The sequence below is a fragment of the Triticum urartu genome, chromosome 5A (assembly GCF_056163025.1).
Source record: "Triticum urartu cultivar PI428250 chromosome 5A, HENAU_Tu73, whole genome shotgun sequence".
NCBI lineage: Eukaryota > Viridiplantae > Streptophyta > Magnoliopsida > Poales > Poaceae > Triticum > Triticum urartu.
Window position 1 is genome coordinate 667,110,970 of NC_141877.1, and position 15,823 is coordinate 667,126,792.

General features: G+C 42.7%; 1 protein-coding gene and 1 long non-coding RNA gene across 4 annotated transcripts; both read left to right on the forward strand.

The window, feature by feature from the left end:
* The first annotated feature begins 7,836 nt into the window (after positions 1-7,836).
* On the forward strand, positions 7,837-8,967 carry LOC147973902 (ATPase 11, plasma membrane-type-like). The gene is made up of 5 exons (XM_087524830.1): positions 7,837-7,965; positions 8,141-8,218; positions 8,310-8,516; positions 8,621-8,740; positions 8,827-8,967. The coding sequence occupies exons 1-5, from the start codon at positions 7,837-7,839 to the stop codon at positions 8,965-8,967; spliced, it is 675 nt and encodes a 224-aa protein (XP_087380956.1).
* Positions 8,968-9,491: 524 nt separating this feature from the next.
* LOC147973903 (uncharacterized) lies at positions 9,492-14,701 on the forward strand. Of its 3 annotated transcripts, none has more exons than XR_015603063.1 (7): positions 9,492-9,723; positions 9,792-9,925; positions 10,025-10,384; positions 10,674-12,394; positions 12,822-12,979; positions 13,894-13,989; positions 14,397-14,701. It is a non-coding gene; the product is annotated as an uncharacterized LOC147973903 (long non-coding RNA). The 3 variants fall into 3 exon arrangements; XR_015603062.1 differs by having other exon boundaries at positions 10,674-10,823; positions 11,597-12,979; XR_015603061.1 differs by having other exon boundaries at positions 10,674-12,979.
* Positions 14,702-15,823: the final 1,122 nt, after the last annotated feature.

Consider the following 15,823-nt stretch of genomic DNA (forward strand, 5'->3'; position numbering starts at 1 on the left):
GGCCTGGAGCATAGCCCTGTTTTCTACTAGTGAAAACATGATAAACATCACATGCAATCAAATAATAACAGTGACATGATATGGCCAATATCACATAGCTCCTTTGATCTCCATCTTGGGCTCCATGATCATCTTGTCACCGGCATGACACCATGATCTCCATCATCATGATCTCCATCATTGTGTCTCCATGAAGTTGCTCGCCAACTATTACTTCTACTACTATGGCTAACGCGTTTAGCAATAAAGTAAAGTAATTTACATGGCGTTTCTCAATGACACGCAGGTCATACAAAAAATATAGACAACTCCTATGGCTCCTGCCGGTTGTCATACTCATCGACATGCAAGTCGTGATTCCTATTACAATAGCATGAACATCTCATACATCACATATAGATCATTCATCATTCATCACAACGTTGGCCATATCATATCACAAAGCACTTGCTGCAAAAACAAGTTAGACATCCTCTAATTGTTGTTGCAAGTTTTACGTGGCTGAAGTAGGGTTCTAGCAAGAATGTTTTCTTACCTACGTGAAAGCCACAACGTGATTTGTCAACTTCTATTTACCCTTCATAAGGACCCTTTTCATCGAATCCGCTCCAACTAAAGTGGGAGAGACAGACACCCGCCAGCCACCTTTATGCAACTTGTGCATGTTAGTCGGTGGAACCGGTCTCACGTAAGTGTACGTGTAAGGTTGGTCCGGGCCGCTTCATCCCACAATACCGTTGAAGCAAGATAAGACTAGTAGCGTCAAGAAAGTTGACAATATCTACGCCCACAACAAATTGTGTTCTACTCGCGCAAGAAGAACTACGCATAAACCTGGCTCTGATACCACTGTTGGGGAACATTGCAGAAAACAAAAATTTTCCTACGGTTTCACCAAGATCCATCTATGAGTTCATCTAGCAACGAGTGATTGGATTGCATCTACATACCTTTGTAGATCACGCGCGGAAGCGTTCAAAGAACGGGGATGAGGAAGTCGTACACGACGTGATCCAAATCACCGAAGACCTAGCGCCGAACGGACGACACCTCCGCGTTCAACACACGTACGGTCAGCGTAACGTCTCCTTCTTCTTGATCCAGCAAGGGGGAAGGAGAGGTTGAGGAAGATGGCTCCAGCAGCAGCACAACAGCGTGGTGGTGATGGAGCTGCAGTACTCCGGCAGGGCTTCGCCAAGCGCTATGGAGGAGGAGGAGGTGTTGGAGAGGGAGAGGGAGGCACCAAAGGCCGGGGTAAGAAGTCCTCCATCTCCCCACTATATATAGGAGGGCCAAGGGGGGGGGCGCCGGCCCTAGGAGATCTAATCTCCTAGGGGGGTGCGGCCAAGGGGAGGAATCCCTCCTCCCCAAGGCACCTAGGAGGTGCCTTCCCCTCCTAGGACTCTTCCTCCCTTGAAACCCTAGGCGGATGGGCCTCTTGGGGCTGGTGCCCTTGGCCCATGTAGGCCAAGGCGCACCCCCTACAGCCCATGTGGCCCCCCGGGACAGGTGGCCCCACCCGGTGGACCTCCGGGACCCTTCCGGTGGTCCCGGTACAATACCAGTGATTCCGAAACTTGTCCCGATGCCCGAAATAGTACTTCCTATATATAATTCTTTACCTCCGGACCATTCCGGAACTCCTCGTGACGTCCGGGATCTCATCCGGGACTCCGAACAACATTCGGGTTACTGCATATACATATCCCTACAACCCTAGCGTCACCGAACCTTAAGTGTGTAGACCCTACGGGTTCGGGAGACATGTAGACATGACCGAGACGACTCTCTGGTCAATAACCAACAGCGGGATCTGGATACCCATGTTGGCTCCCACATGCTCCTCAATGATCTCATCGGATGAACCACGATGTCGAGGATTCAAGCAACCCCGTATACAATTCCCTTCGTCAATCGGTATGTTACTTGCCCGAGATTCGATCGTCGGTATCCCAATACCTCGTTCAATCTCGCTACCGGCAAGTCACTTTACTCGTACCGTAATGCATGATCCCGTGACCAGACACTTGGTTACTTTGAGCTCATTATGATGATGCATTACCGAGTGGGCCCAGTGATACCTCTCCGTCACACGGAGTGAGAAATCCCAGTCTTGATCCGTGTCAACCCAACAGACACTTTCGGAGATACCTGTAGTATACCTTTATAGTCACCCAGTTACGTTGTGACGTTTGGTACACCCAAAGCACTCCTACGGTATCCGGGAGTTACACGATCTCATGGTCTAAGGAAAGGATACTTGACATTGGAAAAACTCTAGCAAACGAACTATACGATCTTATGCTATGTTTAGGATTGGGTCTTGTCCATCACATCATTCTCCTAATGATGTGATCTCGTTATCAATGACATCCAATGACCGAGTGGGCCCAGTGATACCTCTCCGTCATACGGAGTGACAAATCCCAGTCTTGATCCTTGTCAACCCAACAGACACTTTCGGAGATACCCGTAGTATACCTTTATTGTCACCCAGTTACGTTGTGACGTTTGGCACACCCAAAGCACTCCTACGGTATCTGGGAGTTACACGATCTCATGGTCTAAGAAAAAGATACTTGACATTGGAAAACTCTAGCAAACGAACTATACGATCTTGTGCTATGTTTAGGATTGGGTCTTGTCCATCACATCATTCTCCTAATGATGTGATCTCGTTATCAATGACATCCAATGACCATAGTCAGGAAACCATGACTATCTGTTGATCAACGAGCTAGTCAACTAGAGGCTTACTAGGGACATGTTGGTGTCTATTATTCACACATGTATTACGATTTCCGGATAATACAATTATAGCATGAATAAAGACAATTATCATGAACAAAGAAATATAATAATAATGCTTTTATTATTGCCTCTAGGGCATATTTCCAACAAATATGTACTCACCGTAAAAAATATTTTATGTTACATAAAATTACGAATGTAAAAACATAGTGTAAAACATACATAAAATGTGATTTTTCTGGTCTTATAACCTATATTTTTGTTTTTTATACCAAATTTTACATATTAGATCAATATACATGTAACTATTTATATTTTAAACGAAATTTATTTAAGAAGCGATTGTAAGATTACCTCGGATGAAGAATAACTTATTCTGCATCCTGGGTGATGAATAGTAACACAATATATATATATATATATATATATATATATATTTGTGTGTGTGTGTAGACACGCACACACACATCTATTATTCTGTTACTCTACTTGAACTGAGGGTTTCAGATGTTTGTACTGATGATCTTCATCACGTCGAACTGATCGTCTTTTCGTCGGAATGGGGCGTCTAATATATCGTTGGAAAGCTATTGACATCTACATTAAAAATATATAGGAATTTTTTGCAAAATCATTACGGTTTAAGAACAGTTTTGAAAAATCTTTTTTTTTCAAAACCGAAAACGTGAATCGTATTTTTGACTTGATTTTCAAATGATTTGTCGGAATTGAGCAAATAAGATGGCGTTGGAAAGCTGGTCAAAATACGCTTCTTCCATATACCTGATATTTTTTCAAATTCTATATTATTTAAAAGTAATTTGAAAAATGGTGAAAGTTTAGGCGAAACATTTTTTCGTGTTTTTGCAAACGGTTTATCGGATTGACGCAAATGATACAACGTTGGAAAGGTATGAAAATGCGCAACTTTTTTGTATAGAAATGTTTTTCTATTTCCTTACAGTTTAAACTCGATTTCGAATACGGTCAAATCTGATTTCAAACGCGATTTTTTTAAAAGTTTGTCGAATGGGGCAAATAATATACCATTGGAAAGATATAGAAAATGCGAAACTTAGTCATGTTGAACGTTTCTCAAATTCGTAACTGATGAAGAGTAATTTTGAATATGGTGAAACCCATTATGCTGTTTTCTCGTAAAAAAAACAGAGTACTTGTACTGATGTATGTGTGCGTTTGTATTAATGTATGTGTGCGTTTGTACTGATGTATTATTCACAGAGCAATTTTGAATGGTTTCGAAAAAGATTACTTGAACGGATGTCTGTATGATTTTATACTGAGCGTGTTTTCACATACTAGACTTTCCTCTGTATTTTTGATATAATTTTCCTCGTAACTTCTCAGTGGTATTGTTGAAATGAATGATATTTTTTAGTTAACTAAATGATTTTTTTAATACCAAACTTTCATAGTTTATATCGTTGAACTGAATGCCATTTTTAATAAAACAAAAAAAATTGTTCTTTTTTTTGAACTCAACATTGTTTTGTGACGATATTCTGGACTTCTCTCATTTCACCACTTGAACTTTTACCATTTTGAATTTCCATTTTTTTGAGTTTTTTTTCAAACTTATCTGGGACGTTGTGTTCAACTTTTTCTGTACTTATATGCTAGTAATAATAGAACATTTCCCATACAGTTTTTGTCCTTTCGTGGACATCAACCAAAATAGGCAGGAGAGAGCACTATCGAATATGTGGGAGCACAAACATCCTCATCATAAGAAATCAAAGAGGCAACTGTAACGTATTTTTGCGCATACACGCATACAGAAAATTTACAGAAGCAACATAGTATATCCTGATACAAAGTTGGACGGATGCACTAGGATTTTTAGAACTTACGAGGAAAAACATTAAGAATCAACTGGGATTTTTAGAGAAGTTCCAAACTGTATTAATTAAGAAAGTTCGACACAGCTCTCAGATAGTCACTCTGTAGATCAATAAAACATAAAGCATCCTAAGCTACCAAACGGTAACATTGGAAGGTTACAGTTTGACCTGTCTCAAATGTAGAAGGTGACATTAAATGGCCACTGATAATATTAGTACATGTAGCACACAGCAGGCTAGGCTACATGGATGTATGTACAGCACGCGCACAACTGACCGGCCACCTTCTTATGATTGAACGGTTGTAACTTAAGAACTATAACTAGTACAGGACACCAAACATTTATTCCATGAACTCAGATCCATTGAGACAAGGCGATGAATAGATCAGGCTGCAAGATAGGCTTTGCTCTTTTGTTCATGGGCACGCAATAGGTCGTCCCGAAGGAGATGCAAAAACAGTGGGAGCACATCCACATAGTTATTCATCTCCATATCAATAACACTTGGCCACCAAAAACCTGACAAATGTTTTTCCCTGAAAACACAACATCACAATTTTGAAATGCTTCAGTACACGCTGACATTTTCCGTTTTCAGAAGCAATCAAACATGCTAAATAGTACTCATGTACTTGTTGGAACCACACATATCCCAAAATATTAATCATGTACTTACTGATACAAAGTAAAAATTTCACTTGGGAGATTAAGCTCTCCAAAACATACTAAATTCTTATTTCTACAGTTTTCAATTCACATATGCAGCATGAAAGGAAGAAGTAACTGACTGTCAACAACACTCGGCGGTATATTATTCAACATGACAAAATTGAACGTTCAACATCAGATGGGAACTTGGACGGGGCGCAGTGCTGTACTTGGACAGCGCCCAGTGCACAACTTGGACGGAGGAGACTGCCGTGTGCTCGGGAGGTTCTGCACCTACATAATTACCATAAGAGGATTATGGCCATCTCCCATGTCTTCAGATGGCGGCACTACAGGCCAGCAGTTGCTGCTCCACGAACCAAATGGAGAGAGAAAGGGCGGACCTATGGCCAAGCACAAGGCCAACTTGATATTCATGGGTACTAGTATGACTGGACAAGAAAGTATTTAATTTTAAACACTAAATGAAATCCGGATAGCCTAGTGAAATTGCAATATGGAGCTTTAGTCACCTTCCCTTGACAAAGAGTGAAGGATACAAAGTAGTACTACGCATTTCTGAAACACTTGACTAAAACCATAGCTGTTCTAGGCCTGTCGTCATCCATGATGGTCTTTGTGATTACTTGAATGGGTAGGCACGGTGCTGATACTAAAAAAATGCATGTCTCAAATCAATTGAGACCAAGCTTCACTTCATTCCCTCCCCTATGTTACACTTTCTGTTTCGGGTATAAAATTACACTTAACAAATATTCTCTACTAGACGGATTGTACATGAATTTAGATTTTGTAACAGCACATGCACCAAACTTGTGGAATTTTTCGTTGAACTTATCTAGATGATATATCTAAACTTGCAGAATTTTGAAACTTGAACTCTGAATTTATTGCATCCTCGAGTCTGAACTGATGCAATCATATAAGAATTTCAAGCATTATGACATAGCTCTCAAGAAAGCTAATTCATTTTTGCGCCGTTATACCAAATACAAAAAAGTAGAAAAATATTGGTTCTCATATGCATTCTGACAAGCACCTATAGAGCATTAATTTGTGCAGTTAAACTTGTGGAATTTTTCGTTGAACTTATCTAGATGATATATCTAAACTTGCAGAATTTTGAAACTTGAACTCCGAACTTATTGTATCCTCGAGTCTGAAATGATGCAATCATATAAGAATTTCAAGCATTATGACCTATAGCTCTCAAAAAAGCTAATTCATTTTTGCGCCGTTATACCAAATACAAAAAAGTAGAAAAATATTGGTTCTCATATGCATTCTGACAAGCACCTATAGAGCATTAATTTGTGCACTTAAACTTGTGGAATTTTTCGTTGAACTTATCTATATGATATATCTAAACTTGTAGAATTTTGAAACTTGAACTCCGAACTTATTGTATCCTCGAGTCTGAAATGATGCAATCATATAAGAATTTCAAGCATTATGACCTATAGCTCTCAAAAAAGCTAATTCATTTTTGCGCCGTTATACCAAATACAAAAAAGTAGAAAAATATTGGTTCTCATATGCATTCTGACAAGCACCTATAGAGCATTAATTTGTGCACTTAAACTTGTGGAATTTTTCGTTGAACTTATCTATATGATATATCTAAACTTGTAGAATTTTGAAACTTGAACTCCGAACTTATTGTATCCTCGAGTCTGAAATGATGCAATCATATAAGAATTTCAAGCATTATGACCTATAGCTCTCAAAAAAGCTAATTCATTTTTGCGCCGTTATACCAAATACAATAAAGTAGAAAAATATTGGTTCTCATATGCATTCTGACAAGCACCTATAGAGCATTAATTTGTGCACTTAAACTTGTGGAATTTTTCGTTGAACTTATCTATATGATATATCTAAACTTGTAGAATTTTGAAACTTGAACTCCGAACTTATTGTATCCTCGAGTCTGAAATGATGCAATCATATAAGAATTTCAAGCATTATGACCTATAGCTCTCAAAAAAGCTAATTCATTTTTGCGCCGTTATACCAAATACAAAAAAGTAGAAAAATATTTGGTTCTCATATGCATTCTGACAAGCACCTATAGAGCATTAATTTGGGCACTGAATTAGCACAAGATTGAATTAAGCAGCATCAAGACACGAGTGGAAAGTAGTGGAAGCATCAGCTCAAGTTGCTCCTCTGGTTTTGTGTATTTGTGGCATCAAACGACAGTACATGTCCACAAACATAAATTTTCTATAAAGCTCCGCAAAATCAAGTGCAGCTTCTGCCAAATTACTAATAGAAACCCACGCCTTTTCATGAAGCCACAATTGAAATCGCTCTATGACAATCTTTGAACTTATGCATGCATATGAATTGAACTTTACAACAAAAACAAAACAAAATCTATAAACTTGCCTCTTTGTTGTGCTCGACATCAACACACACTGTTCCTGCCCAACAAACACGCTGGATGACTGCCCCTGCCATCGTGTGTACTGCTTGTTGCCACCGCCACCCAGTGGCTGCACTCGGTTGCTGACCAGAGGCAGAGGGAGGGCATGCAGGAGTTGTCCGGCATGGGGGAGTACAGGAAGTGGAGGAGCGCGACAGCCAGCGTCGTCGGGGGTGGGGTGGGGGAATTAGTGGATCTCAGTGGTGAGCTGTGGAAGGAGATCGCCGCCGCCTCGACGGGAGGGTCACGGCCGGTGCGTGACGCGTGGGACACGCCCAACGCTTGGCGGGAGGGATGAGGACGAGACGACGGAGGCACCAGCGCATGGGGGAGGGAGGTGGCCGATTTGTGGGAGGGAGGCGGCCAACCCGGCGTGGCGGGGAAGAAGACAGAGCTCGGGGGTAACAGAATTACGGGTAACAGAATAGTCCACCGGGATCCATACCTTCTTTGGAAAAGCTGCTCACCTCGTTGAGTCAACCACCCACGTCGGCCACTTTCAGAAGGTAGAGTATTATTCAGCAATCAGTGTGTCTTCAGTTAGTCTAGCGTCAGCTGAAATTCATGACATGGGCTGCAATTTATGGATGCTTTCAGGTTCTCACATCAATCGGAAACTTCTGCATTTGCTCCATTGACATTGGGATGACCATCGAGTTAATTGTGATGGCGGCTGTTCAACACAGACCGTACCGCCAGACAGTTGATAACCTTCTGGTGCTTCTCATTGGAGGGATTCCAATTGCGATGCCCATGGTTCTGTCAGTAACTATGGCTATTGGATCACATAAGCTTGCACAACAGGTTTGAATATTCATCCATGGCTAGACCTCTCTGACTACCACTGAAATAAAAGGCATGCAACTATATCCTAGAAAGTGACCGCTTTTCTTAACTGTTGAATTCAGGGTGCTATTACCAAGAGAATGACTGCAATTGAAGAGATGGCCGGAATGGACGTGCTTTGCAGTGACAAAACAGGAACATTGACACTCAACAAACTGACTGTAGACAACAATATAATTGAGGTCATAACTCCCACAGCTTGTACTTTTGAACATAGTTACATTGTCTTCATGTTCCTAAGGTCTGAAAGATAAGCATTTTTCTCTAGGTTTTTACTAGAGGTTACGAAAAGAGTGATGTCGTGTTGATGGCCGCAAGGGCCTCAAGACTGGAGAATCAGGATGCTATTGATTGCGCTATTGTTGCCATGCTTCCAGACCCAAAAGAGGTAAAAATCTCTCCTCTCTGATATCAAAAGATAAGAGAAGGATGTTCCTACAAGGCTCCTTAGAGTTCAGCGATCGTGGGCCGTCGGATCGTGATGCTTGATGGGTTTTGGGCCGTTGGATCGAGAGGTGGGAGGATCTGGGCCGTCGGATCTGAAAGAAACACTGCTGGAATGAATAGTAATGGCAGCAGAATGTAAATACCATGCCCTCACCAGGGCATTTTGGTCATTTCGCATGGTGGGGGTATAAAAGGGGGCCGCTCATTTGACGAAGACCTAGCCGCCTCCTCCCTCGCTCGCTCCTGCAGCCGCCTCCCTCCCTCCCACGCAGCCGCCTCCCTCCTCCCTCGCTCGCGCCTTCGCCCCGCGCCTCCCCCGCGCCCAGCTCCTCCCGCCTCGCTGCCGCCTCCTCTCCCCTCCCGTGCGCCTCCTCTCCCCTCCCCTCCCCTCCCGCGCGCCTCCTCCCTCCCACCCACATCGCCGCCGCCGCCACCCACCGCCTCGAACGGCGCCGTCGGCGGCCAGATCCGCCACAGCAGAGCGCCCCCCCCCCCCCCCCCCCCCCCACGACGACCAGCAGCAGAGGAGGGAGGACGAGGAGCATGACGGCGGCGGCGGCGACGGGGAGCAGCAGTAGCAGGCGGAGGCGCTGCAGATCCCCGCCGAGCAGGCCACGCTGGTGCTCGGGGTGCTCACCGCCGTGCTCCCCGGCGACGACGACGAACCCGCAACGAAAGGAGCTGGTGCCTCCCCGCCCCATCTATCCACTCCGTCCAGGTCTCTCTCTCTCTCTCTCTCTCTCTCTCTCTTCCAGTTCCCGTTCTTACATCCACTCTCGCTGTCAGATCCTCCTGTACCCTCAGCAGATAGAGAGAGGGATGTTGTGAAGGAGACGAGAGGAAGGAGAAGCCATGCCCCGTCGACTGGCTGGGCTCTGTTTCATCACCCCAATCTTCCTACCTCTATCCCTTTCTTTCAGGTACTCTCTCTCCCTCCTGATTAGCTTGCTCTCCTCTCTTATGCATTCCTTTGTTTGATATAATACCTGAAATTTCCCATCTTTGTGTTGCACTGGCAGATTTTTTGTGTGTACATGCATACAAGGCGCTCGATGAAAATCCAAGCAGGTTGCAAGGGAAGGCAAATTCCATTTTATGCTCATGTGTAATCATTGATTCTTTTTTCCTCACATTTAGCATGCAGTAAACTTTTACTTATATGTACGATATATTACCTCTTTCAGTTATATGACTTGCACACACACAATATATTGCATCTGTAGGTCATGTGACTTGCCTACGGAAGATATGAGTGTCCTTGGAAAATATTATTATGCTGGATCTACTATGGTTGCCACATTATGCAAGTCGGCATTTAGTGATCTAAAAGTTTAGACCATGGCATCATGTTCAATGCTCAGCAAATACACCCTTCGCAGGTATGTTTGGCAGTTCATTCACAAGTGACTTGCAATATCTGCTTACTGAATTTTTGGTGTTAATTTTACCTTCTGTTCAAGCATTGTGTGTTTTGTCTTCTACTAACATGTATTTTCATATGGCCGAACAAATCAACTGCTAGAGATTTCAGAAACTGTTCAACTATGCATTTTTTATTACATTTTTTTTGATCACTTTTTTGGACTTTAACTCCCTATTGTATGTATGTATATTAATTTTCAGTGGATAAATTTCAAGGGTTTTAACTTTTTCCTTTACACTTCCTAGCGACCCAGACCAGCGCCATGGCAACAAGCTTGCCCTCCTACCCCAACCTTGAACTTGAGCGGCCGATACCACCATGACTTGGCGGCACAGCTGGTGGAACCGGCCTCCCTAAGCGAGCCATTGTATGGCCGCCGCGCTTCCGCTCAGTAGGTACTACTCCCTTTATCTCATCTTCTCATCAGCTAAATGAACACATGTGGTTCGTCCGCCTTTTGTTCTCCTGGATCCAAGAACCCTTCCTTCATTCCAAATCCAGAACGATATTCCTTTTTTATCTGGATTGGGATTTTAATTAGGAAGATTTTTTCTAGGTAGAGGAGTAGAGGCATTGTTTCCAAGGTTAGTAGTGAGGTGTTGCAGATTAGAGCACCATCGGCAGTTTTTTAGCACCATGGCAAGGCAGAGGTGCTCCCTGTGCCCGGCATCTTCAAAAGAATCATCTCATGCAGTATTCCAAAAATGTAGCATTATGTAAAAGTCTGGTTATGAAAATCATATGAGCAGAGATAACACACTAATCAACTTTCTGCATTAGATTACTTAGTTGTGAGCTAGAACCTGAAGAAAAGTGAAGCAAGCTAGATACATAAAAATTAGGCACTCCCTGCAACTCCAATACCAAATAGGCAGACAGACATCTTGGCATTCGACAGTAGGAGATGATGAGCTTGAGAAGTGAGATGGTTCTGTTGAAGTAACGGTGCGTTTGGGCGATCTGGCCGTTAACCATTGCGTCCATATGTGGGGTTGGCTGGTCCTGCACCTCTTCCGGCGGTAGCGGTTGGGCGACAGCTAAAGATCCTTCTCAAATTTGAACTCCTTTTTTATAAGATTCCCTATTTTTTGCACACTGATGATCACATTTTTGAACTGTATAATTGATTCCCTATTTTTTGCACACTGATGATCACATTTTTGGACAGTATAATTGATCTTGGTATGGTTTATAGCTTCCTGCTACAACTCTTACCATTGTCCAATCAAGTTCATCCATGTCAAACACTATCGACTTGAAACAGAGTAGTGTCAAAGCGAAGGTTTGATTGTACTATTTAATCGCTCATCAATTTCATCTTCTACTTTCTTCAGTTGGAAAACTTCAACCTAAAAAATAAACTGGTGGTCTATACGAAATAACACATCAGTTTTCTACTGATTTATGCCTCACTTTTTATTTGTCTCAGCAGATTAGAGTAATAAATTGATGGTCATTCTCTACTTTGTATTTGTATTTTTTATGAGATTGATCCAAGAAAGAATGACATGTATGCAATACTCACTAAATTGTAGGGTTGTATAGCAAGGCTTATAGTCTCGAATTATTACTGTCAATTGTCTTATTTTATGAAGTATTTTGTTTAGTGAATATATATTCCAAAATTTCTCACGTACTGTGTCTGTAGAGGAAAAAGGACCTGATTGCAGGACACTAAAATATTATTGGCTGTCAAAGCTCCGCGGTCGCTTACACATGTATATTATCCATGTAGTCTCGGTTATCTAGGATCAATTACAACAAGGCAGTTGGATATTTTTTATAATGGTGACATATTTTCTTAATTTAATATACTTCCATCTCACTATGTTGATTTATTCATGCTATTTTGACGAGGATGGCATCGATGCCAGTTCATGGCTATGCAAGGCATCAGTGCTTGATGATTCGTCATAGAGTGATGTGTTACTCGTTGGGGACTTAATTTGCAGCGGAAGCAGATGCAGTAAACTCTGAAAACTAGATTATTTTTGCTCATATGACATGAACACGATGGGATATTTTCTGAGGGAGTTGATCATGCTTGCCTTTCCCTGAGCTCCAGCTATTCACGCTACCGCATATAATATCCATCGTAGCTATATAGATGTCGCCATCATTATGCTATTAGACATAATCTGGACTACTGCCTTAATTTCAAAAGGGTACAATATTATTTTCAGTTTGTATACCTTTATGTAGTGTTGTAGCTTGGTTTATTTGAAATTGTAGTGTTCATGTTAACAATCACTAAAGATCATACAATTGTGGATGTAGGTTTCTATTGAAACAATCACTAAAAATGATAAATATGCAAGTGGTGACAGATTGTTGTTACCATGTGGATCTTAAGCTCCACCATTTCCTAATTTTGCTCTCATGTCCGCCTCTAGGTTTCTTGGCAAGGCGACGGTGTGCAAACCATGTGCGCCTGCCTAGCTGTATTGCGGCTCGCGGATGCGGCGGATGTGGCACATGAGTAGATGAAAGAGGAATAACTGAAGCCCCAATGCCTCCACACATTCTTTCTCCCTGACAATGGGAGTACTAGGTTGCAAACTCCTTTCCCTTCCCTTATATTTGCAATATGATGATGACTATATGATGATAGTGTTGTTATGAAGGTGAGATGCCACCACAATGTTTCAGAGGCTCACATCTGTCAGTACTCATTAGATAGAAACTTGTGTTGCAGTTTTTGTTATGTGCTTCTCTAAATTCTCTGTTGGCCATCATCTATCTCTCCTGCATAGCTAGCCCGGTGCCATCTCAGAAGCTAAACCAAAACTTTTAAGATGCTTGTGTAGCAAAATGCGTTTGGAGAAGCTCATTTATCTTTCAGTTACTCTGTATAAAGTGTAATGTTCTACTTGGTTTTGGTTACGGGTGATGTCTAATTCTCCAGGCTTCTTAAAAATGATGGCTATGCCCAACCTGCTCATACTAACCAACAATAACAGCTCAGTTGTATCCAGTATTTCCTATTCATTGGTTATAACAATTGACTTGTGTGTAGGATTCGTCCAGTATATATTCTGGGATAAACAATGGTTTGGCGATGCTATTAGTTCATGAGAAGTTCAAGGAGGATTTTTGATATTATTTTATTGTTAACGAGTCATGCCAGTAAGCTTTATGTATTTGTTCGCCATGGGGAGCAATGTGGCATTGCACACTTACCTATCCGTAAAGAAATATAAGAGCGTGTAGATCACTAAAGTAGTGATCTAAATGCTCTTATATTTCTTTATAGAGTGTGTATATCTTTAGTGATCTACACGCTCTTATATTTCTTTACAGAGGGTGTATATTGCTACCTGGTTATGTTGGTCTTTCGTATACAGGCCTTGCTATCGTTATGTATGGTCCTTCTTACCTAATGTGTATTATGAATGGTATTTCAACCTGTGGAATGTATTCCTAATCCTGGTCTATAGAACTACCTTTCTGAACTTGATGTCTCAGTTGTACTCGAACAAGAGCGCACGGAGGGAGCTCTTCTACGCCACCCCGGCGACAGGAACAAGGAAAATCCAGTCCACGGTGCCACCAATGGACAAGGTAAACATGAGTTGTCGGTCACTTATAAATTCCGTACTTTTGTAATGTCGATCCAGGATTCATGTGAGTAAATCTTACTATTCTTTGGGCCGTGTACAAAAATATTGTTCAGTTTTCAGTAGTAGCTGCAGTTCTATTGTTGTGAAAGCCTCATGGTCCATTAGAACACCCATTTTAGATAGAATACTTCAGATCTATTGACTGTGATTTAGTTGTGGCATTGATTTTTATTTGGTCGAATACTCACCTAATGAATCTATTAAATGATCTAAATACCACCGATTCACATATTAGCTTGTGCCACCGTTGATTCTTTACTTATCGTGTTATTCTTATTTTTGAGCTTGCAGGCCTGGCACATTCTATTACCAAATATATTATACATATCTAATCGTTTGTCGTCTCAGGCACAGAGCATGAGGTGTTTGCACCAGTTGCTTTCTTCGCACCATGGCCATGGCTTTGATCGTCGATGGACGTCACCAATCACCTATTCTAACTCTGGCAAGTACCCGATGATATATGATGCCACCAGCTCTTGTGATGTACCATGTAAACAACCGTGTGATCTCCCTCTTCTTTTGTGAACACGGCCTGGCGCGTCTATCCATCCTTTTGTACTCAATATCTACCTTGTACGAACATTGCATCCTTCAATTTACCATGTATGAACATTTGTATCCTTTAAATGTGTTTACTATCGTTCTGGTCGCTATGGAGATGTGTTGTACTATATATCATTCTGAGATGTGTTGTACTATATATCATTCTGGTATCCATCGATGAGGTCTTGCCCTTATTACATGTGAATGTTTGTTTGTTATCCTATTTGAATACGTACGCTAAGCCTGACTTCCTACTAACTTGAGCATTACTTGCTTGGCCAGATCGTTGGGACCGGCACCCTCGCACCAAGGCACGCTGCCGATCTAGTATCTATGACTTTAGCCAGTTCGAGTGATTCCTGGCTTGTGCTTCACTCACCTAGGAAAACAAATAACAGCGGTCACCAAACAACAATCTTAACTGGAATAGTATTCATCTTGACCCGTATATATATAGGGCTGGGCTATTCTCTTACCCGTAAGAGAATATTATTCTATTATCCATAACAGAATATTATTCCGTTACCCTCGGCTCTATATAGGAGCGATCCGACTAATCTGAAACTATCAGGAAAAATGCGTCCATCTCCCCAATCCGATCCCCCACCATCGCCACGACCACCTACTCGAGCGCGCCTCCGCCGGCCCCTACCCCAGCGTGCCTCCGCCAACCCATGCCTAGTGCGCCGCAGCCGTCCCCCTCCCCCAGCGCGCCTATGCCGCCCCCCGTCCTCTATCTGACCCGCCGTTAGGGCCATTAGAGTCGCCAGGCTCGTGAGCCGTCTGACCAGTGAGCCGCTAGACTCGTGAGTCGCCAATCCTCCGGCGGGTTACAAATGGAACGCCAAGTTCCAGCTGGGTCATATATCCGGCCGGGTCATACCGCGGGGTATATCCCCGACAGTCGTCTTGGCTTGCGTCACCGCAACCTCATGAGGTTGAGCACCTGCATAGGAATCTCCGCTCCTCAGGAGGCAGCCTAGGGAGACCACTCCCTCCGGAGGTCTTGGCGTCGTCTCGCTCGCGAGGCTCGGCCCTCGCGAGGGCCTTATCTTGGTAGTCTTTGTAGATGGGCCTCACCGGGCCGTTGATGGAGCCACGTCGTTGGGTGCAGGCAGGCAAGTCTAGGTACCCTAGTTCCTAGGACACCGACAGGGAAGGACTCAAAGGTCGACCATGGCAGAAGAAAGAAAAAGGACGAAGGTCGTCCCCTGTGCCTTAGCCATAGG